Genomic DNA, 23,960 nt, shown 5'->3' on the forward strand with positions numbered 1-23,960 from the left:
TGCTGTTGGCCTGCTTATCCTTTTTTGAAGCGTTTACTTAAAGGAGGTGTGAGATCCAGCCGCCCAGTTTCTGACATAGGACTTGTGGGGTCCCGCGGTCAGACCACTGCTAAACCGTCACCCATTTCTGCCCTTTTCTTTTGCTCACCCTGGGTGTCCTGGTAGTGTTCAGCACAAACCTCCTCCCTAACATCTAGAAGGCCAGCTGCGTTTCTGAAACATGGGAGCTGCTTTGGTGTGCTCAGCCTGTAGTGGCTGCAGGAAGGGAGTGGCCGCCTGTTTCAAGAGAAGAGGCCTTCGCTGTCTCTCGCTCGCCCACAGGATGTGACTCCTTCGTACTTTTGCTCATTCTTTTGAACAGAGCAATCCTGGTCATCAGTCTTCTTTTTAATTTTAGATCAGGTTTTGTTTTTTTAATATCTGTAATGTGCAGCACTGTCAAATATACTAATCAGTAGGGATGAGCATCTTATCGAGTGTTAACATGTCCTTTTCATTCTGAAGATAGCTGGTCTTTAAGTATGCAGCCTGTTTCACTTTGGGGATTATGCTCAAGTCTTGAGGAGTGTGACGATGCGAGTTCGCTGCATGCTCCCTTCTTGCTTTTTGGGAGCCCTTGAACCCTTCACCGTCGGTAATGTTACCGATGAGCATGGCACTGAGCCATAACAATGGAGCAAGGGGATGGTGCAAAAGTGCTTTTATTAAAATCAGCAAAACAGTATCCCAATAAATAGTGCAGTGCTTCAAATCATTAAATAAATAATCCATACATTTGAAACGTGGAGGTAAAAAAAACAATAAATAAATCCTTAAAACAATGCTAGAAGCAGTCCTTTAAAATAAAGCCCGGTGTCGTCTTTTATCTGGCGTCTCCCCTGCTTCTCCCATACGGGCTTCAACAGGGGAGTCGCCTTTCCTGCAGCTGACCTTACTACTGTCCGGTTGCCTTCTGTTCTCTGGCTCCGTACAGCTTCCTTACCGGACTGAGACTTGGGTTCCTCAACGGCCAGGTCTCTCACGCTGAGGCACACCTTCCCAAGACTCCACGACTCCCGCTGCCATCTCGGCCTTACGCAGCCAGCCGTCCTTCATCCCCAGTCACTCCAGCTCCTTGTTCGCTCAGCTGGAGCGACCGCTTCCTTCTGCCCCACCGAGTGTCGGCCAAACACCACTGCTAGGGCTCACTGTCCAGCTGCCTGCCTGCGAACACACGCTCGCTTTCGCTCTCTTGCTAACACCGGTTCTCTCTCTCTATACGGCTTCCTGCAACCTCCGTCTCTTTTACTTCCATTCCTTTTTTTCTTTTCCCTTAGATGCCTCACACATCTATGCATCACGGATCACCCTGGGAAACTGCTTCAGCCTCACAACCACCATGCCCCTTCACTAAGCCGCGAGTGCGGTGATTATTTATTTAAAAGTGGCCTTCCTGATGGGAGCTGTGGACCCACAACACCACAAGGAGGTCATGATAGAACTTACACAAGCAACTGGCCACCACAGTATCAAAGTTCAGTTTGGAGCCAACAATAACATTTATTTATATAGCACATTTTCATACAAAAAGTAGCTCAAAGTGCTTTACATAATGAAGCCACTGACTTGATGTAAGTAGCTCACTACTGAAATTTGAAGCTGCATTGCTGTTAATGGAGTGGTGGCTCTGAGGCTAAGGATCTGCGCTGGTATCCCGAAGGTTGCCGGTTCGAATCCCCATCACTGCCAAAAGAGATCCTACTCTGCTGGGCCCTTAAGCAAGACCCTTAACCTGTAATTGCTCCAGGGGCGCTGTACAATGGCTGACCCTGCGCTCTGACCCCAAGGGGTATGCGAAAACTAACAAATTTCTAATACGAGAAATCGTATAAGACGAAATAAAAGAACAAAAAAAAAAAAAGCCAATTTTTTCAGTTCATGGTGGCCTCATCACTGTAGAGAGCTGGGTGTGGGACAGGGCCATCCATATTGCTTGTTGACCAGTATGAAGAAGCAGCGTAATTATACAGTCATATGAAAAAGTTTGGGAACCCCTCTCAGACTGCATAATAATTTACTTTCAACAAAAAAGATAACAGTGGTATGTCTTTCGTTTCCTAGGCACATCTGAGTACTGGGGTGTTTTCCAAACAAAGATTTTTAGTGAAGCAGTATTTAGTTGTATGAAATTAAATCAAATGTGAAAAACTGGCTGTGCGTCACGTTTATGCATTTGGGTCCCTTTGTAATTTTGCTGATTTGAATGCATGTTAACTGCTCAGTGCTGATTACTTGCAACACCAAATTGGTTGGATTAGCTTGTCAAGCCTTGAACTTCATAGACAGGTGTGTTCAATCAGGAGAAAAGGTATTTAAGGTGGTGAATTGCAAGTTGTGCTTCCTTTTGACTCTCCTCTGAAGAGCAACAGCATGGGATCCTCAAAGCAACTCTCAAAAGATCTGAAAAGATTGTTCAGTCTCATGGTTTAGGGGAAGGCTACAAAAAGCTATCTCAGAGGTTTAAACTGTCAGTTTCAACTGTAAGGAATGTAATCAGGAAATGGAAGGCCACAGGCACAGTTGCTGTTAAACCCAGCAGGTCTGACAGGCAAAGAAAAATACAGGAGCGGCATATGTGCAGGATTGTGAGAATGGTTACAGATAACCCACAGATCACCTCCAAAGACCTGCAAGAACATCTTTCTGCAGATGGTGTGTCTGTACATTGTTCTACAATTCAGAGCAATTTGCACAAAGAACATCTGTATGGCAGGGTGATGAGAAAGAAGCCCTTTCTGCACTCACGCCACAAACAGAGTCACTTGTTGTATCCAAATACTCATTTAGACAAGCCAGATTCATTTTGGAACAAAGTGCTTTGGAGTGATGAGAGAAAAATTGAGTTATTTGGTCAGAACAAAAAGCGCTTTGCATGGCGGAAGAACAACACCACAGTCCAAGAAAAACACCTTCTACCTACTGTCAAATTTGGTGGAGGTTCCATCATGCTGTGGGGCTGTGTGGCTAGTTCAGGGACTGGGGTCCTTGTTAAAGTCAACGGTCAGATGAATTCAACCCAATATCAACAAATTCTTCAGGATAATGTTCAAGCATCAGTCACAAAGTTTAAGTTACGCAGGGGTTGGATGACTAAATACAAGACAATGACTCAAAACACAGTTCAAAATCTACAAAGGCATTCATGCAGAGGGAGACATAATAATAATAATACATTTTATTTATATAGTGCCTTTCCCATGCTCAAGGCACTTACAGAATATAATAAAGAACGGCAGTGTATACAGTATATAGCATTGTACAAACCAGATAAATAAATAAAGAAGATTAAGACAGTGAATTCTGAAAATAAAAAACAGACAACATAATTGATGGTCTCGCACACACACACAGGTTACATGAGCATCTTGACAGAGAAGTAAACTGAGAGAAGGGTAATAAAGTCAAGTAGAGCTAAAAGCCTTCCTGAACAGATGAGTTTTGAGTTGTTTTTTAAAAGAATTCATGGAGTCAGCTGACCTGATTAATTTTGGTAGGTCATTCCAGAGTCTGGGCGCTATACAGCTGAAGGCCCCGTCACCCATGGAGTGTAATGTTCTGGAATGGCCGTCACAGTCCCCTGACTTGAATATCATCGAAAATCTATGGGATGATTTGAAGCAGGCTGTCCATGCTTGGCAGCCATCAAATTTAACTGAACTGGAGAGATTTTGTATGAAGAATGGTCAAAAATACCTCCATCCAGAATCCAGACACTCCTCAAAGGCTATAGGAGGCATCTAGAGGCGTCAGTTGAGCCTCCTTTTGTAAATATAACTAAGTATTGATGTCATATCTCTGTTGGGGTGCCCAAATTTATGCACCTGTCTAATTTTGTTATGATGCATATTGGATATTTTCTGTTAATCCAATAAACTTAATGTCACTGCTGAAGTCCTACTGTTTCCATAAGGCATGTCATATATTAAAAGGAAGTTGCTACTTTGAAAGCTCAGCCAATGATGAATAAAATCCAAAAAATTAAAAGGGGTTCCCAAACTTTTTCATATGACTGTACTTAGCTGGTGGCCAGCTTCATGAGCAAGTAGTTTAAGAGATTTAAATTTATCTGACACAATGAGCTGCTCATCTTTTACTGTTGGGGGGGACGAATTGAAGTAGCGCCTCAAAACAAGATATGCTTAAAAGTAACGCTGTATAGACTTGATCGTTTATTATTTTAAGGGCAGCCGCATCGAAATGTGCCCTGGTAACTGTTCTGGACAGTCCTGGCTGGGCATTGTGGATGGGTGTGCTGCTGCTCGTTGAAAACAAAGGAAGTGTTTGACGACGTGTGACAAGCCGGGTGATTGAAATGCAAAAACACAAACAAAAAAAAAGCCGAGGTGAAGGCGCCAGGCGGTACTGCGACACAGAAACTAGGAAGTGAAAGCGGACAGCAAGAGTCGCACAGTGCGGTGGGGAGGGGGGTGGGGGTCCAGAATCGAAATCCAACGAGCGACAAGTGACATAAACGGAGAACGAAGTCAAAGTGGCATGAAGAGCGCATTCCGGTAAGAGTAAGTGTCAGGAGCAGCGGTTTCTCAAAGGTCTGGGGTTTTATCGGTGGGGATTAGGGCAACAAGTAGTGTAACCCGAGCGGGTGGGATCCAGCAAGTCGCACGTACAATTAAAACCTCTATGGAGACAAACGCGATGCACAATTCCTAACGAGGAGCGGAGTGGGTGATAAAACCAAAGAGGGCCAGAATAGCACAACGTTTAGCGAGATCAGATGAGGGTCGAACGAGAAGCAGAATAGTCAGTGGCGTAAGTAGCGGAACCCCACCGAGTACAGGGGTAGGGATGAATGGCACGACTGGATCAGTCTCAGTGGAGCACGTAACAAGCCGCACAGAAGTGGAGTCTGTGTTGAGTGGCATCAGTTTGAAGAAAAGCGTCTCTGGAAGAAATAGGCAGAGGTGAGAGCGGCACTTGTACTGTGGTCAACGAATCTGATGCGGAGTGTCACTGCAGGGGTACCCGGATGGAAACTGAGTGGCACGAATATTTAGAAGAGGGGCGGACTGCCACAAGTATGAGCGAAATGTAGAGGATGTGGCCTAAGCAGGTGTACTGGAACTATGATCCGAATGGTACGATAGGTTTCTAAATTGGGCGCCAGTATATATGTACTGCTGTTGTGATGTGCTCGTAGTAGTCCGGGGACGCGTTACAAAATTAAGGAATTAAAACTACATTGCAACTTTACCTTCCAGAAGAACAAGATTCATAGCGTCCTCTGAGACATGGCAGACCCCGGCCTGCTGCTTCGCGACCTGGACAAAGGAACCCTGAACCGGTTGGCTGACATTTTAGACAACACTGTGTGTGGCTGGAAGAAGCTGGCGCGGACTGTGAGCAGCGAGCCCCGCTTCAGATTCAGGTGAGGCGCCACGTACGCCCCCTCTGGGTGACTTGACTGAAGTTCAATATCTGTCTGCTTGGGTCTGACCGTGAGGCTCCATCAGCCCGAATACTCCAATTAACAAAGAACTGGCCAAGGTGGACATCTGGTGGGCACTGTATGGGGGCATCTGTGTGTGAGGGTGCATTTACTTAACGTAAAATACCATTCAAAACATGGTTGAAGCCCGATTGTTTTCTCATTATGTTTCTTACTGTATGCAGCCATTAATTTACCAAACCTGCTTAAAGGAATTCAACAGGTTGCAGGAAAGTCGAAACTTTCATTGCACAGTTGATATTAAACACTTTTTAATATGAACTGATGTCTGAACATTTGTAGGATCTCCCCCAGATCCTAATATTTGTCCAGTGTTTTATCATACATTTATATTTTCTTATAACCTACATTGTATCTGGCTTTGTTGAGGTTTTATTTATTTTGTGGTGTGAGCCCTGTCATTATTCGTGTCTGTGGTGACACGTTTGGCCAGAAACGAGATCCTTAATATTTGCAGGCTGGACATCTTCATTTTAACTGCTGTGCCGAGTCTGAAGGCCCAGGAGTCTCCTTTTGGAAGTGCTGCCTGACTGTTCCTTTTGTGTGTGTTGCAGTGACAAAGAGCTGGACAGCTGCTCCCTCCAGGTCTTGTCTCCAGAAGGAAGCCCCAGCAGAAGGCTCCTAGGCTTACTGTCAGACCGGGCCTGCTCTGTGGGTTTTCTGCTGCGCTGCCTTCAAGCCACCGAGCACACTGAAGCCACCCAGTACCTGACACATGTAGGTGAGGAACAGCAACACACAGAGTGCTAAAGAGGAGCAGCTCTCCTTGGAGAGCCTTAAGAGGTGCCACACAGTATAGATAGATAGATAGATAGATAGATAGATAGATAGATAGATAGATAGATAGATAGATAGATAGATAGATAGATAGATAGATAGATAGATACTTTATTAATCCCAAGGGGAAATTCACATTCTCCAGCAGCAGCATACTGATACAATAAATAATATTAAAGAGTGATAATAATGCAGGTAAAAACAGACAATAACTGTATAATGTTAATGTTTACCCCCCCGGGTGGAATTGAAGAGTCGCATAGTTTGGGGAAGGAACGATCTCCTCAGTCTGTCAGTGGAGCAGGACAGTGACAGCAGTCTGTCGCTGAAGCTGCTCCTCTGTCTGGAGATGATACTATTTAGTGGATGCAGTGGATTCTCCATGATTGACAGGAGCCTGCTGAGCGCCCGTCGCTCTGCCACAGATGTCAAACTGTCCAGCTCCGTACCAACAACAGAGCCTGCCTTCCTTACCAGTTTGTCCAGGCGTGAGGCGTCCCTCTTCTTTATGCTGCCTCCCCAGCACACCACTGCGTAGAAGAGGGCGCTCGCCACAACCGTCTGATAGAACATCTGCAGCATCTTATTGCAGATGTTGAAGGACGCCAGCCTTCTAAGGAAGTATAGTCGGCTCTGTCCTTTCTTGCACAGAGAATCAGTATTGGCAGTCCAGTCCAATTTATCATCCAGCTGCACTCCCAGGTATTTATAGGTCTGTACCCTCACACAGTCACCTCTGATGATCACGGGGTCCATGAGGGGCCTGGTCCTCCTAAAATTCACCACCAACTCCTTGGTTTTGCTGGTGTTCAGGTGTAGGTGGTTTGAGTCGCACCATTTAACAAAGTCATTCATTAGGTCCCTATACTCCTCCTCCTGCCCACTCCTGATGCAGCCCATGATAGCAGTGTCATCAGCGAACTTTTGCATGTGGCAGGACTCCGAGTTGTATTGGAAGTCCGATGTATATAGGCTGAACAGGACCGGAGAAAGTACAGTCCCCTGTGTTGCTGACCACAATGTCAGACCTGCAGTTCCCAAGATGCACATACTGAGGTCTGTCTGTAAGATAGTCCACGATCCATGCCACCAGGTATGAATCTACTCCCGTCTCTAAAGGGTGCTGCTGGTATAGAGCAGGGGTGTCGAACTCTGGTCCTGGAGGGCCGCAATGGGTGCAGATTTTCATTCTAACCATCTTTTTAATTAGGGACCATTTTGGTTGCTAATTAACTTCTTTTAGTTTTAATGAACTTGACTCCGGCCCCATAGTTGTTTCTTTTTCTTTAATTAGTAGCCAAACAATAGTGAGACCCAAAATGAGCCTCCACATGACCAGCTCGCCTGTGCCCATCACACAATATCTGAAAATAAAGAAAGGTGATGGTCTCGGCAAAATTGATCTCTCGGGTCACCAAAACATTTTGACGTTGGTGTTCTTAGAAAAAATAGAAAATCAACAGTTTTGGAAATGTCTGCTGTATCAGAATGAGAGCAGCAGCAAGCTGTGGAATTAAGTAACAGGTTTAATTAACAGCAAGAATCGGCTTCTCATTAAGAACCTGGTTGGAGTGTGAAGCCCTGACTTACAGTAGTTGATACAATATACAATATACAATACAGTTTATTTTTGTATAGCCCAAAATCACACAGGAAGTGCCGCAATGGGCTTTAACAGGCCCTGCCTCTTGACAGCCCCCCAGCCTTGACTCTCTAAGAAGACAAGGAAAAACTCCCCCCCAAAAAAAACCTTGTAGGGAAAAAATGGAAGAAACCTTGGGAAAGGCAGTTCAAAGAGAGACCCCTTTCCAGGTAGGTTGGGCGTGCAGTGGGTGTCAAAAGAAGGGGGTCAATACAATACAATACACAGAACAAAACAAATCCTCAATAAAAAATTAAAAATTTCTTAGACGTACGGAGCAGAATTTAACAGTAGATGATATCACATAATAAGATTTGGATAATTTTAGACTCCTGGAGACCTCATCCATCAAGCTGCCTCCCCCATTTGGCCATTCCACAGCTGAAACAGTGCTGGGCCAGCCAATCTGATGAAAGGACCCCTCTTTCTCACGATTCCTGCGATCCTCCATCAGGGATGACTTTACCTTAGGCAGGCAAAACAACTTGGCAGGTGGGCCGTGGCACCAAGTGCCACATTTGAGTACCGAGAAGAGAAACAGAATAGGTGAGGGTTAGTATCCAATTCTAACTATCATGTTACTTATGTTTTAGTTCTAATGACTAACAACAGAAGTACAGTATGTACAGTTAATCAGCAGCTCTAGTCAGGGTATGCTAAACTGAAGTAGTGAGTCTTCAGCCGGGATTTAAAAGCTGAGACCGAAGGGGCATCTCTTATAGTAGCAGGCAGACCATTCCACAGTTTAGGGGCCCTGTAACTAAAAGCTCGACCTCCCACTGTTATTTTATTAATCCTTGAAACCATAAGCAGACCGGCATCTTGAGATCTTAATGTGCGCTCTGGTTTGTAAGTCATGATAAGTTCAGACAAGTAAGCTGGACCTCGGCCATTTAATGTTTTATATGTTAAAAGAAGGATTTTGAAATCTGCCCTAAACTTAACCGGGAGCCAATGTAAGGATTTAAGAACTGGAGTTATGTTGATCATCAGTCAGCTCATGTCATGTGTCATTTCTGTTTGGCTGTCATTTAATGATGAGAAGAATAAATTCAGAGGACTGAATCCTTAAAAACAGGGCAATTAAAATGAAGGGAAAAGAAATTAATTAGCAGTGATAACTAGTCGCCGATTGGGAAAAGGGTTAGAATGAAAACCTGCAGCCACTGCGGCCCTCCAGTCCTGGAGTTCAACATCTGTGGTCTAGAGCAAGGGTGGGCAATGTCGGTCCTGGAGAGCCGCAGTGGCTGCAGGTTTTTGTTCCAACTCAGTTTCTTTATGAGAAGTCAATTCTTGCTGATGAAGCACATATTGCTTAAGTGACATTTTGATGCTTCATTTTAGTGGTCTCACTTTCTAAGGTTCCCCACCCTTAATTGCTTATTTCAATCTTAAAGAGGTGCATTCAGTGTTTAATGGCTCTTTCTTAGCAATAAGATGTAAATGATGAAGCAGCCAGCAGTTTCCCATCTAACTTGTTTCCATTTACATCTCTGTGTGTTCATCATGCACCGTTTGATTTAATAGAACACTTAACAGAAACATGTGACAGACTGGAAAATCAAACATTTTAGGCTTCAAATCATTTGGATGATATCCTTGGAAAGGAAAAAATCTACGATGTAAGAACCTTACATTGCAGACTAGCAAGCCATAACATTAAATAAGGTCTGAGACTGGCAAGGATTGGTTTCTAAGTAAGCAATTGGGTTGGAATGAAAACCTGCAGCCACTTCGGCCCACCCCTGGTATAGAGGAAACAGTAGATGGAGACAGAAAGGGTTAAGGAGAGTCCAGGTTGGCCCTGCTCTGTCCCTTAAGCTGATTTATAATGAAGGCTTATGAGTGGGCTCAGAGAGCTGGAAATAAATAGACGGAAAGAAACTATAAAAGAGAGATGGGAATGACACTGTAATTATGGGTAAGCACAACGTAAGACAGAATGGCATTGAGAAAGATACACTTGAAGTCAGAAGTTTAAATACACTTAGGGTGAATTCTTTAAAAGTCCCTTTATAACCCCTCCACAGAATTTCTGACAGGCGAGTACAAGCAGGGAATGGCTGGCACTATCAACAGGCCCACTGTAAAAAGATTTAATCAAGGAGCTGAGCATCTGCCATTGTGCACTCGTGCTGCACTGCCGAATGTTCAGGATCACGAAGGAGCCCTACAGGATGACGCAGGCCTCACGTCTAGTCGAGTCGAGTCAACAGTCATGCGCTGCTTTTACAGTTGAAGTCAGACATTTAAATACACTTGGGGTGAATTCTTTAAAGCTCACTTTATAACCAAACCCTCCACAGCATTTCTACTCACAAACTATACATCTGGTATATCATTTAAGACATCTGCTTTCCACAGGGCAAAGTTATTTTTTCCCCCCAATGTTCACAGATAGAGTGTTTCACTTTTTATTCACCATATCACAATTCCAGTGGGTCACAAGTTTGCATACACTTTGTTAACTGGGCTTAAACAGCTTGGAAAATTCCAGAAAACGATGTCAAGCCTTTAGGTAATCAGACAATTAGCTTCTGATAGCCAAATAGCCTCACTGGAGTCGACATGTGGATGTATGTTAAGGCCTACAATCAAACTCACTGGCTCTTTGCTTGACATAATTGGGAAAATCAAAAGAAATCAGCCAAGACATCGGGACAAAAATTCATGAACCACCATAAATCAGATTCATCCATTTCCAAACTCCTGAAGGTTCCACATTCATCAGTACAAACAATAATATGCAAGTATAAGCACCATGGGACCACATAGACGCTCAGAAAGAATACGCATCGTGTCTCCTATAGAAGAACGGACTTTGGCAGGAAAAGTGCAAATCAATCCCAGAACAACAGCAAAGAACCTTGTGAAGACGCTGGAGGAAACAGGTAGACAAGTCTCTATATCTACAGTAAAACAAGTCCTCCGATATTGACATAACCTGAAAGGCTGCTCAGCCAAGGAGAAGACAATGCTCCAGAGCCACCATAAAAAAGCCAGAGTGCAGTTTACATTGGCACTTAGGGACAAAGATCTTACATTCTGGAGAAATGTCCTCTGGTATGATGAATCCAAGATCGAACTGTTTGGCTATAATGACTATCATTACATTTGGAGGAAAAAGGACGAAAGAACACTATCCCAAACGTCAAGCTTGGGGGTGAGAGCATCATGTTGTGGGGGTGCTTTGCTGCAGGAGGGACGGGTGCAATTCACAGAATAGAGAAGACATCGTGAGGAAGGAAAATTATGGAGATGGACTGCAGCAACATCTCAAGAGCTCAGCAAGGAAGTTGAAGCTCAGTCACAAATAGGTCTTCCAAATGGCCAATGACCCCAAGCAGACCTCCAAAGTTGTGGCAAAATGGCTTAAGGACAACAAGGTCAAGGTAGTGGAGTGGCCATCACAAAGCCCTGACCTCAATCCTATTGGAAAATTTGTGCGCAGAACTGAAAAAGCATGTGTGAGCAAGGAGGCCTGCGAACCTGTCCCAGTTACACCAGTTCTGTCTGGAGGAATGGGACAAAATTCCAGCAACTTATTGTAAGAGGCTGGTGGAAGGCGACCCAAAATGTTTGGCTCAAGTTAAACAATTTAAAGACAATGCAACCAAATATTAACAAAGTGTACGTAAACCTGTGACCCACTGGAATTGTGATATGGTCAATAAAAAGTCAAACACTCTGTGAACATGGTGAGAAAAAATTACTTTTACCCCGCACGAAGTAGACGTCTTCAACGATAGGCCAAATTTATAGTTTGTTAGTATAAAATCTGTGCAGGGGTTATAAAGTGAGTTTTAAAGAATTCACCCTAAGGGTATGGAAACTTCTGACTTTAACTGTAGATAGATAGATAAGAAAGGAACTACATGATAGATAAGTAGAGAAGGCATTATATAGTAGATAGGCAGATAGATAAGAAAGGCACTATATAATAGAGAGAGAATTTCATTTATGCCAAGGGGAAATTCACTTGCTCCAGCAGCAAGTATACTCGCAGTTCAAAACAGCAAAAAAACCAAATCCAAGTCAATATACCTGAGTGTGACCCAATGCTACACACACACACACACACACACGTCTCCCCTTTTTCACCTATTGTTATGTTGTGTTCCCTTGTTCTGTTGTAGTTATGGAGTCAATCAGAGTGGTGCAGCAGCCTCAGCCTCAGTCTGGTCTGGAGGGCAGCAGGATCTCATTAAGCTGCAAGGCAGAAGGGCCTCCATCCCTGAGCTACCAGTGGTTCAAAGGAAAAGATGAGGTTTGGTGCCATGTGTTGTGTCAAACAAGTTGGGCCCGATGCTAATTCCTGCTTCTCTTGTAAGCTTAGAAATGCTGCTTAAGAACATCTGATATGCAGCAATCTTGATTTCTTATCACCATAGTCCACCCCTTGCAGTAAGATGCATGTCATTCAGACGATGGGGATTTTTCAGATTTACAACTTCTCTTTTTACTTTGCATAGACAAAGGAAGTGCTGTGAGGTGGGCAGGGAGGGGATTTATGGGAGGAGACCACCATTAGCTCCTGTTTCTAAAGTGCCTTATCTCTGTAGGTCACAGGTGCCACCGCTTCTGAGCTCTGTCTTGGGCCCCTTATTGCTCAGGACCAGGGACACTACATCTGCCGAATTCATCTTGGAGACCAGTGTGTCTTCTCGCAGTGGGCTCTGGTGCAGGTTATCAGAGCAGACAGTCCAACCCCAGGTAAGTTAACATTTGTAAAAAGGTGCTGTGAGGTTGGCCAACCATATTGTTACAGAATATGGAAACATTAAAGGTCAATGCCAAGCTGGCTCCTTCAAGTCTTCATCACTTTCTTTGCAGCCGGTGGGTTCCAGCCATCAGTGACATCAGGCTTGTACATCCAGAAGCAGCCGACATCACATTCACTGTGTGAGGGAGATGTACTCGTACTGGAGTGTGTGGCTTTTGGGAACCCCCCTCCCCAGTATCAGTGGTATTGTAATAAAGCGTCACTTCCTCAGGAAAAGCACACTCGACTGCGGGTAAGGGAGTGCCAAGGCAATTATCTACCCCACATCAGCCACGCGGTGTCCCTGTGTCACCTCTCCTCTCTTGTAGTATATTATTCTTTGACTGTGTCTCTGAGATACCCAAATTCCTCAGTCATTACTGTCACATGTACAGAGAAATTCTTACTTGCATGCGCCAATCCACTCCCTGGCATCATGTTTAGTAAGTACAATTACCATACCTTGTCTAACTACCTCACTTTGAAACTTCTGACTTCCTTACTTGAAAAAATCTCAGAACATATTTGGCATTAATAAATGAACAGAGTAAGTGGTTTGTTGTTAAGAAAAAAGTAAAACAAGATATCCCTCCTCTAAACAATTAAAAGTTAATCAGTATCTGGAATTATGCACTCTACTACATCATATGGATTGAAAATAGTATAATAACAAAACTGACAAGTATACCATGTCCACGTTATTGAATACGAGCTTCACAAAAACAGAATGTCTAATTGGTTAGATCTTATCTGTTCTGAATAGCACTATTGTGTCTGGTGATTAAACATGTTGCATTACTGTACCTGCTGTAGCACTATGAAGAACACCATTTTGGGCACTCTTCAGCTAGTTCTTGGGGTGTATCATCACCAGCTGGTATTGCAAAAACAGAAGAGTAAAATGTTGCAGTTTTGATTGAGTCAGATGAATACGAGGAGATTTCCCTGCTGGCCTCGCAGTTCTGCTAAAGCCTGATGTACACTGTGTGCTTGTCCAGTCTTTTCTTTCAATGGAGTCCCTGTCTCCTCAGGCCTACGTCAGAGCCCGTGTCTGTCTCTCCCAGGTGAAGTAAGCTACGTTGTCTCTCTCGATTTGGCTTTGGCAGATGTTTAGAAGGGTTATTCTTAGAAGACATTTTATGCAATTTACCAATCATAACCCACCAGGGATATTAAAATTAAGCATATCTTGTCCATCAAGTTAGGCCTCTAGTTCTCCTCAGTACATCCTGATGAAATTTTAAAGTTCAGCCAATGACCAGCAGCATGTATCCAATTCACAAACATCTCGACCATCTTTTCGCCCCTGAACTTCCCAATACACGCTTGAGATGTACCCCAATACAGTCTCTAAGTACGCCACACAGACACTTCACTTCTTGGATTAATTCCTGTGTAGCTTTGTCACCTCTCATCCCAAGAGGGGTCCTTGTCCCCCCAGTGTCTCTCTGACCAGATCATCTCAACATACAACTCCAGTTAAGCATCTACTTGCTGAAACTTACCTACTCCTGCCAAGCTACTCTCTTATTTTTCAGATTAACTCTGTGACAACAGCAGACAGAGGGCAGTACAGATGCCGGGTATACAACCTCTTTCAAGAGTTATGGAGTGAGGAGGTTCTTGTGGAAATCGGTGAGGCTATTGGAAGCAGGGCTTTGCTTAGTGAGATACTCAATATGTCAAGCATCAATGTTCAATTGTCCTATCTGTGCAGGGCCTAGTCTTTCCAATGGACCATTATGGGGAGAGGAGCAAGAAGAGCCAGACATAGGTACATAGAAGGTGGGGTATGAGGTCTCTCATAAAGTAGGCCCCACTCACTTTGACATTGCTATCCTTTCCAGGATTCCAGGCATCTAAGGAAAAATTGCAGTGCCACTTCTATGGTAGGTGTCAGAATGGAATGAGATTTCACAATGGGGTTGTTTTCTTCTCTGGTTTTATTTTGCTTCTCTTGTCTTCTTCAGCGACAGACAAGGTAGCGCTTCTCATTGGCAACATGAATTACAAGTTCCACCGGCGCCTCCAAGCACCCATGGCTGACGTGCATGAGTTAGCCAATCTGCTACGCCAGTTGGACTTTAAAGTCGTCTCACTTCTGGACCTTAATCATCGGGAGATGCAGTGTGCTGTCAGGGAGTTCCTGTTGCTGCTCGACAGAGGTGTTTATGGTAAGTTCCAGAGGTCCACACCCCTCAGCTTTCCAAAAGGTGTTGCTCTGTCTTGCCACTACCACACAGCAGCTTCCATTTGTATTTTCCAGGGCTGCTGTATTATGCAGGCCATGGATATGAGAACTTTGGTAATAGCTTCATGGTTCCTATTGATGCTCCCTCTTCCTACACTCTCGACCATTGTTTGTGGGTGCAGGAGATCCTACATCAAATGCAGGAGCGTCAGACTGGCCTCAACATTTTTCTGCTGGACATGTGTCGCAAGCGGTACGTTACAGGCTGTAAACATTTGGGCACAATTTCTCTGTAATAGACATGCTGTAGATTTAGGCCTGGCATAGACAAAACAGCATACCAGAAATATGCAGGAGGGTGTGTCAGTGGAGGGCTTTTTTTCAACCCTAACTTTGGACTGTTTTAGGAACATGAATGATGAGGTCATTCCACGGCCAGGGACTCTGAAGGTCACAGCCAACATTGTGTTTGGTTATGCCACGTGAGTATCAGACTTATGCTGGTCATTTGAAGATGGCTGATGGGGTGACTTGTGCAGGTCTAACCTCATGCTACTGTGCTAGGTGCGCTGATGCTGAAGCTTATGAAGTATGCAAAGGAAATCTGTCCAATGGCATCTTCATGGATTTTCTGAAGCAAAGGCTCTTGGAAAATGAGAAGGTGACAGTCATGCTGGACAAAGTAGCCGAAGGTACACAGTTCCTACTTCTTACTTATGCCTTAGAGCACTTTTACAGTAAGACTGAGATTAATGTCCATTTATTTGATGCCGGTAGACATGGGACGCTGCCCTATTGCAAGGGGCCGGCAAGCACTGGAACTGCGTAGCAACCTGTCTGAGAGACGTACCCTTTCTGATCCCATTAAGCTCCTGAACTGTGAGGAGGAATACTCAGCTAGAACTCTGCAGTGGAGCATTGCTCATGGTAAGTCGCAAGGCAACTTTTATTCACTTTTTACATTTTTTTTTAACCAGCAGGGGGCGCACACGCCACTTATATTCTTACAAGTGAATGTAGAAAAAGTGTGGAGGAAATGGAGAGAATGCAAGTCAGTTTTTAATTTTGCCCCCTCTGGTACTCTGAAACTTTACTGGCTGTTTTTAATAGTGGCAAGGTTCATAATGACCCACTGGTTTATTTTTTTGTGACGCAATTTAAATCATGTGTGAATTTGTGTATTTTGGAGTTGTTATCATTATCATAAATCACATCAATTACTTACGTAGCACTTTGTCTATTGAACAAAAATGTGAAATTTTTGAATATCTGTTTGGGGTTTTGCTTTCAGTATTTGATGTTGTGATATCTTTTAAAACACAGGATACCTTTGTAAATTATGGGAACTGATCCTTCAATATTTTCAGTTTGATGTAAGAGTGGAATTCACCCATTGATAAATTAAATTCCTCACCAATCTATAGCTGCCAATTTCACACCACTCACATATATCTCATTTATATTTGTCAGAAATGTATTCAGAACAAGATCAAATTGTGTCATTGCTGACTTGCTGTGTCATATGATGTAGGAATGATCTTCATTCTGACCATCCATCCATTTTCCAACCCGCTGAATCCGAACACAGGGTCACGGGGGTCTGCTGGAGCCAATCCCAGCCAACACAGGGCACAAGGCAGGGAACCAATCCTGGGCAGGGTGCCAACCCACCGCAGGACACACACAAACACACCCACACCCACACACCAAGCACACACTAGGGCCAATTTAGAATCGCCAATCCACCTAACCTGCATGTCTTTGGACTGTGGGAGGAAACCGGAGCGCCCGGAGGAAACCCACGCAGACACGGGGAGAACATGCAAACTCCACGCAGGGAGGACCCGGGAAGCGAACCCAGGTCCCCAGATCTCCCAACTGCGAGGCAGCAGCGCTACCCACTGCGCCACCGTGCCGCCCTCATTCTGACCATTTTGGGTTAAAATGTTTGCTGTCAGACAGCCTTGGATTTAAAATCATCCCAATGCTTAACATATACACTCACTGACCATTTTATTAGGTACACGTTGCTAGCACCTGGTTGGACCCCCTTTTGCCTTCAGAACTGCTGGAATTCTCACAAGGTGCTGGAAACAATCATCAGGGATTTTGGTCCATATTGATATGATAGCATCACGCAGTTGCTGCAGATTAGTCAGCTGCACATCCATGATGTGAATCTCCAAATCCACCACATCCCAAAGGTGCTCTATTGGATTGACATCTGGTGACTGTGGAGGCCATTTGAGTATAGTGAACTTATTGTCATGTTCAAGAAACCAGTTTGAGATGATTTGAGCTTTGTCACATGGTGTGTTATACTGCTGGACTTAGCTATCAGAAGGTGGGTACACTGTGGTCATAAAAGGATGAACATGGTCAGCAACAATAATAATAATAATAATAATTCATTACATTTATATAGCGCTTTTCTCAGTACTCAAAGCTCTATCCACACAGGGAGGAACCGGGAAACGAACCCACAATCTTCCACAGTCTCCTTACTGCAAAGCAGCAGCACTACCACTGCGCCACACTCTGGTAGGCTGTGGCATTTAAACAACGCTCAAATTGTACTAAGGGACCCAAAGTGTGCCAAGAAAATATTCCTCATGGTATTACACCACCCCCACCAGCCTGAACCATTAATACAAGGCAGGATGGATCCACACTTTCATGTTGTTGATGCCAAATTCTGACCTTACCATCCAAATGTTGTAGTAGAAATTGAGACTCATCAGACCAGAAAAGATCTTTCCAATCTTCTATTGTCCAATTTGGGTGAACCAGCGTAAATTGTAGCCTCAGTTGTCTGTTCTTAGCTGACAGGAGTGGCACCTGGTGTGGTCTCTTGCTTCTGTGGACCATCTGCTTCAAGGTTCAACATGTTGTGTGTTCAGAGATGCTATTTTCCATATCTTGGTTGTAACGAGTGGTTATTTGAGTTACGGTTGCCTTCCTATCAGCTTGAACCAGTCTGGCCATTCTCATCTGACTTCTGGAATCAAAATGGGATTTTCGCCCCGGGAACTGCCACTAACTGGATATTTTCCCTTTTTTGGACCATCCTCTGTAAACCCTAGAGATGGTTATTTGTGAAAATCCCAGTACATCAGCAGTCTCTGAAATACTCAGATCAGCCTGTGTGACACAAACAACCATGCCACATTCAAAGCCACTTAAATCTTCTTCTTTCCCCATTCTGATGCTCGGTTTGAACTTCAGCAGGTCATCTTGACAATGTCTACATTACTAAATACATTGAATTGCTGCCACGTAATTAACTGAGTAGATATTTGTGTTACCAAGCAGTTGAAGAAGTGTACCTAATAAAGAGGCTGGTGAGTGTATAACTCACTGGGAAAGTGATATCTTATATAATCCAGAACAGGAAAAGATTAAAATCTCTCTGTGTAGAACACTTTTTTTTTTTTTTTTGAACATTTGGAAGAATTTCATTTGTGCTATTCTAAAATATACATGAAGGGGACTCGGGTAAATATTTTTTGATGTCTCAATATACATGGGGAGCCATTTCGGATGGGGTTCTCTTGTCAAATAGCACTCTGAACCACATAGGAGAGGGGTGAGTGCTCAGTTTGATGGACGTTTTTTAAACATAATATTAATAATACCGTATTGATTATATTTTGTCTGAATTATGCTTTAGTTATTATTTGTTACTTATTCAATTAATAAAAAAAAACAATTGCAGCATAAGTCAGGACCTGCTGCTGCTGTTTGGCCTAAAAGAACAGAAGTCCTAAGTAAAATGCAATGGAGGGAAGGCTATGATGCCAAGTGAGAGTGAACAGATGCATTTTTTATGGGTTCAGAAGAGGGAGGTCGTGTTTTACTAACATGCTGGAATTCTATGAGGAGGCAACAAAAGGATACGATCAAAGTAGAGCATATGATATTATTTATGTGGACTTTCAAGCATTTGATAAGATGCTTCATGAGGGGTTGGGCATCAAACTAAAAGAAGTGGGAGTTCAGGGTGATGTTTTTAGATGGGTGCAGAATTGGCTCAGACACAGGAAGCAGAGGGTGATGGTGTGAGGAACCTCATCAGAACTGGCCGATGTTAAGAGTGGTGTCCAGCAGGGTTCAGTGCTAGGGCCATTGCTGTTTTTTATATATATAAACTAGGCCCTGCTTGCTTTGCTCGCCAACCCGTGTTTTGGTTTTTTTTTTCTTCTTTGGAATTGTTTCAATTTCATTATTTGCACTTTCACTTTAAAGCTTCTGTAAAAACAATACAGTCGACCCTTGATATACGACCGGCCTGACATGTGAACAACTTGGCTTACGACCAAAATTTTTGTTTTGAATTACGACCAACATCTTGCGTTACGACCCGAATGTGGTCACGTGTATCTGCTTGTGTGATTGTAAACAAACAGCCGAGAGCGTTTGTAAGCGTCAGTCGGAGCCCAGATACATGTGTTTGTGGACGTAATTTTAGTCAGTGGAGTGAATTATATAATTTATTTTGATAATTGCTAAGGAAGGAAGAGAAGGTAACGAAGGTAAAGAAAGCGATCACAATCGAAACGAAGAAGGAAATTGTGTGGAAATATGAGAGTGGCATTCATGTGACCGATCTCGCTAATATGTACAGCATGTCGAAATCCACCATCTCGACAATTTTACAAAGAAAAGATTTGTATAAGGAAACTCCTTCCAAACAATAACCACCTTCCATTTCATTCTCCTCCTCCTTCCTTCCTTCCTGCAAGCCAAAGATGTCAACTTAATTGGTGAATACAGTATGAAACTGTTGTTTCTGGTAGGCTAGGCACTTTTTATAACTTTTTGGTTAGTACATTAGAAAAAGTATTGGTGTTTTTGGTAAATTATGCACATTATACAACCCTTTTTTATTAAAAAAAGTTAAGTAAGTGTTGCTGTGGGAGGTTCGGAACACATTAAGGGCATTTCCATTATTTCTTATGGGAAAAATAGTCTTGACTTACAACCAACTTGAGTTACAACCAGCCCTCGCGAACGAATTGAGTTCATATGTCAAGGGTCCATTGTATTTGGAATTATCTTTTCTTCAAGATCGCATTGAATTTTGATTCCATTTTTGGAGATACATTGTGAGATAAATTACAGAAGGACTTGAAAAGCATACAGGCTTGGGCAGATGAAATTTAATGTCAGTAAATGTAAAGTATTACACATAGGAAGTAAAAATGTTAGGTTTGAATACACAATGGCTGTCTTAAAATAGATAGTACACCTTATGAGAAGGATTTAGGAGTCATAGTGACTCTAAGCTATCAACTTCCCGACAGTGTTCAGAAGCCATTAAGAAGGCTAACAGAATGTCAGGTTATACAGCGCCTTGATGTGTGGAGTACAAGTCTAAGGATGTTCTGCTCAAGCTTTATAACACACTGGTGAGGCTTCATCTGGAGTCCTGTGTGCAGTTTTGGTCTCCAGGCTACAAAAAGGACATAGCAGCGCTACAAAAGGTCCAGAGTAGAGCAACAGGGCTGAGTCAGGGCTACAGGGGTTGAATTATGAGGAAAGATTAAAAGAGCTGAGCCTTTACAGTTTAAGCAAAAGCAGATTAAGAGGTGACATGATTGAAGTGTTTAAAATTATGAAGGGAATAAGTACAATGGATCAAGACTGTTATTTTAAAATGAGTTCATCAAGAACACGGGGACACAGTTGGAAACTTGTTAAGGGGAAATTTCACACAAACATTAGGAAGTTTTTCATTATAGACGATAGACACTTGGAATAAGCTACCAAGTAGTGTAGTACACAGTAAGACTTTAGGGACTTTTAAAACTCAATTTGATGTTTTTTTGGAAGAAATAAGTGGATGTGACTGACGAGCTTTGTTGGGCTGAATGGCCTGTTCTTGTCTAGAGTGTTCTAATGTTTAGAACCATGTTGGGTTAGCAGATGGAGGCATTGCAGGCAGGCAATTGGAACATGGGTTCAATCTCTAATGGTCTTTACCCCCCATTTCTCCTGCTTCCAGTCCTTCCAGACAGCCGTCTCCTGACATTTGAATGTGGTGTTCGAGTGCAGCTGGGCTTTGCTGCGGAGTTCTCCAATATAATGATTATCTTTACTCGTATCCTGGAGAAGCCAAAGAATCTCACTCTCTGTGAAGCACGCATTACTGACTTATCTGAAGTGAGTAGCTGAAACTTCAGGGGCACTTCAACAGGGTTGCCATGCCCCTTAGCTGTAAGATGAATTAACCCTTGTTTTATGGTGCTTGGTAGGACATGGATATTGATATTAAGATGACTAATAAGGAGAGTCCAGAGGACACAGGAAGCCTCTTGATCACACTAGACAGCTTCCAGTTCCCTGAATCATCAAGTCTGTACACTCGGCTGTGTGGCCTGCAGAAACTCCAGGTCTGGACATATCATCTTACTCTTACCTAAAGTGGTGCAGGGTGGGAGGATAGCTTCTGTGAAATTGAGACAGAAATGCAATAGATATCAATAGTGGTGTGACTTCGAGTTTCAAGTTTGGCTGGGAAATAAGATGACGTATCTCTGTGAGAGACTGCGTGTGCTAACAAGTGCACTGATTTAGTGACAAGGGGGGTTAAGGTTGAGGTATGAGGTTTTTTGGTTTAGCAACACTGGGAATCATCTGCTGAATAAGTGATAATCACAGTCACTACCTGTGTTAGGTGAAGAAATGAGTTAGTGACACTGGGGGTGATTGGGTGAGCTAGGATGTGAAGTGACTGAAGTAGTGGGAGTCAGTGGCTGGACTGGGAGGTTGGGGCACTTAATGGTAGCCAAGCTTCATGGTGGAAGGAAAGAACACTGCTGAGAGCATTGAGTATTAATGTTTGGACTTTGAAATTAGGTGAATTGATAGTGAAATGTCTTGGTTCAGGGTAAAACTGAATTCTAGCACCATCTCTACTGATGCTCACTGCTTTCTGGTTTTTGTTTTGTACAGAGGGACCTGAGCTTTACTGTCTGTCTGCAGTATCAATACCAAGAGATGGATGAATTCGTGGAGGAAAAAAAGACGGTCAGTATAGGAAAGCCTCTGGTGGCCAAACTGGGTCTTCACCGCTGCCCTCCTCCTCCCTCTCCACTCTCTGCACCTTCTGAGCTGCAGTCCCCTGACTGGGGCTTCAGGGGATCAAGCAGCTCTTCCTTGGGCTCAGAATCCACATGCTGGTCTTACTACTCCAACCCTGGTGAGCTTTCATGCCCCACCACTCCAGGGACAATGAGTCTGCCAGAGGAGACACTCCTGGAGAGACCACTGCCTCTGTCCGAAAATCCACAGGACTTGACCTCTGGTGCTCGTTACTCATGTGACAATGTGAATGACATTTCGGTTCACTTCCAAAACAAAATGAACTTCAGCTCTTGTTAGCCCGATTCCTACCCCTTCACTTCACCAGGCAGAGTTTTTATTATCTCTTGATGTATGTGTGTATCTGCTGCACTGCATTAACACTGCCAGCCATGTGCGTCTTGGGAGAAGCAGGCACCAGCTATTTTGATGCTTTGGGTGCAATGCTACACTCTCACCATGAGGTGTCACCTTGATACTCTTTCGAGACACTGCCTTGCTGCCCCTTTGACCTGCAAACAGTCGGTATACGCAGGAGGGAGTGCTAAGCAGCTGTGTGGAATCCTGGCGCCTGCTAACCAAGCTGCCTGCTCTGAATCCAATTATGTTGTGCAAATCAAAGCTGTGTCCCACAGAAAAGGTTTCTCTCGTCTGCCCCAATTAATTCCGCTGGCTTTCCCTGAACTGGCCTGTCTCTTCCGACCCATGAACCCCATTAGTGGGACTGAAATAATAGATTTTGCAGTTAATTTGTAACCGGGTGTGTCACATAGATGTGCACCCTGGAGTTCTGAAGGAGGCCACTCCACACACCACCCCGGCTTGCATTGTCTGTGAGGGCTTAGCTCTGACAGAGCTGTCTTTGTGGGGCCTGAAGTGAAAAGGGGCAATGAAGACTCCAGTGCCAATCAGGGTGAAGCCAACATTCTCAGTAAAGCAGGACCCTGCTGACCCTCACTCTCCCAACCCACATTTTGTGCTAGATAATTGGTACAGAAAGCACCATACTGCACCACATAACCCAGTTACTACTGGTAAACACACATATGTTAGAAGAAGCTTAGTAACACAATATTGCTGACTTTGATACTGTATATACACCAGTGAAGGACATGAATAAGTTGCATAAAACAAAGAAAGCAGCCAGGGAAGTGATGAAGAAGACTGAAGGCATGGAACAGAAGAACTTGGCCCTTTCAGATGAACCTCACGCACATCACGACTGGTATCAGGACTAACTGGATTTTTCCTCACAGGCTTTCCAGAGAAGCACTAAACTTTTGGTGTGTGATACAACTAAAACAAAGATAGCTACTCCTAAAAAATGACATTGCTGGGGAAACAAACTTTTTTATTTTTATTTTTTTTTAATAAATACAAATGACTGCTTTATTGTAATTACGTAAAAATATTTTCTTCTTTGCCCATGTTACGGAATTTAGGTCAGGTTGGAGCTGAAAGCATAAATTAAATAAAGTGAGAATAGGAGATAAATTGTTACAGAAACTCCGATCTGTGATTGTGACACATAGGGTTAACTTCAGACCCCTTTTTTTTACCATACAAGTTGAGTACCCCTAATCCGAAATGTCTTGAATTTCAGATATTTTCAGATTTAATAATAATGAGATATCTTGGGTACACACGTGATCAAGTAAGGAAATGCAGCCGAAGCAACTAAATGATGCACAGTAATTCATATCACCTAGCTGTTATTATAATGTGTGTTGACATGGCAAAGTCACTAAACCTCAAAAGTGAGGAATATGATGCACAGACTTTAATGAAGTTCCCTTTTAAGAGGACCACTGCTCCACACTTGCATTGAAGAATTTTTTGGTTTATCGTCAGTTTATTTTGGCTACCTGTTGTCACTTCTCAGGGAACTGGCTCACAGGTCAAATAGTATCTCAACCCACCTTTACTCCATCCTGCCCATGTACTTAAAGCCATTAACCGACTGACAAGGTGCGAATCTACATACAAAAAACATACCATGTTT

General features: G+C 43.4%; 1 protein-coding gene across 3 annotated transcripts; it reads left to right on the top strand.

Annotated features, from left to right (window-relative positions):
• The first annotated feature begins 4,012 nt into the window (after positions 1 to 4,012).
• Positions 4,013 to 23,322, top strand: malt2 (MALT paracaspase 2). 3 transcript variants are annotated; one of them, XM_028816289.2, is made up of 17 exons: positions 4,013 to 4,556; positions 5,256 to 5,422; positions 6,058 to 6,224; positions 12,059 to 12,189; positions 12,485 to 12,635; positions 12,756 to 12,937; positions 14,223 to 14,319; positions 14,402 to 14,458; positions 14,532 to 14,573; positions 14,655 to 14,858; positions 14,951 to 15,128; positions 15,283 to 15,357; positions 15,440 to 15,567; positions 15,653 to 15,802; positions 20,880 to 21,037; positions 21,130 to 21,267; positions 21,830 to 23,322. In XM_028816289.2, the coding sequence occupies exons 2-17, from the start codon at positions 5,286 to 5,288 to the stop codon at positions 22,256 to 22,258; spliced, it is 2,424 nt and encodes an 807-aa protein (XP_028672122.1). In that variant the 5' UTR covers positions 4,013 to 4,556; positions 5,256 to 5,285; the 3' UTR covers positions 22,259 to 23,322. The 3 variants fall into 3 exon arrangements, with proteins under 3 accessions (XP_028672122.1, XP_028672121.1, XP_051790601.1); XM_028816288.2 differs by having other exon boundaries at positions 4,013 to 4,550; XM_051934641.1 differs by lacking the exons at positions 4,013 to 4,556; positions 6,058 to 6,224 and having other exon boundaries at positions 5,290 to 5,422.
• Positions 23,323 to 23,960: the final 638 nt, after the last annotated feature.

This window comes from Erpetoichthys calabaricus, chromosome 12 (genome assembly GCF_900747795.2).
Source record: "Erpetoichthys calabaricus chromosome 12, fErpCal1.3, whole genome shotgun sequence".
Taxonomy (NCBI): domain Eukaryota; kingdom Metazoa; phylum Chordata; class Cladistia; order Polypteriformes; family Polypteridae; genus Erpetoichthys; species Erpetoichthys calabaricus.

Coding starts and splice junctions, on each gene's coding strand:
- malt2 (XM_028816289.2), top strand. CDS start 5,286: ATGGCAGACCCCGGCCTGCTGCTTCGCGACCTGGACAAAGGAACCCTG. Junction 12,190..12,484: donor GGTTCAAAGGAAAAGATGAG/GTTTGGTGCCAT, acceptor TTATCTCTGTAG/GTCACAGGTGCCACCGCTTC. Junction 12,938..14,222: donor AAAAGCACACTCGACTGCGG/GTAAGGGAGTGC, acceptor CTTATTTTTCAG/ATTAACTCTGTGACAACAGC.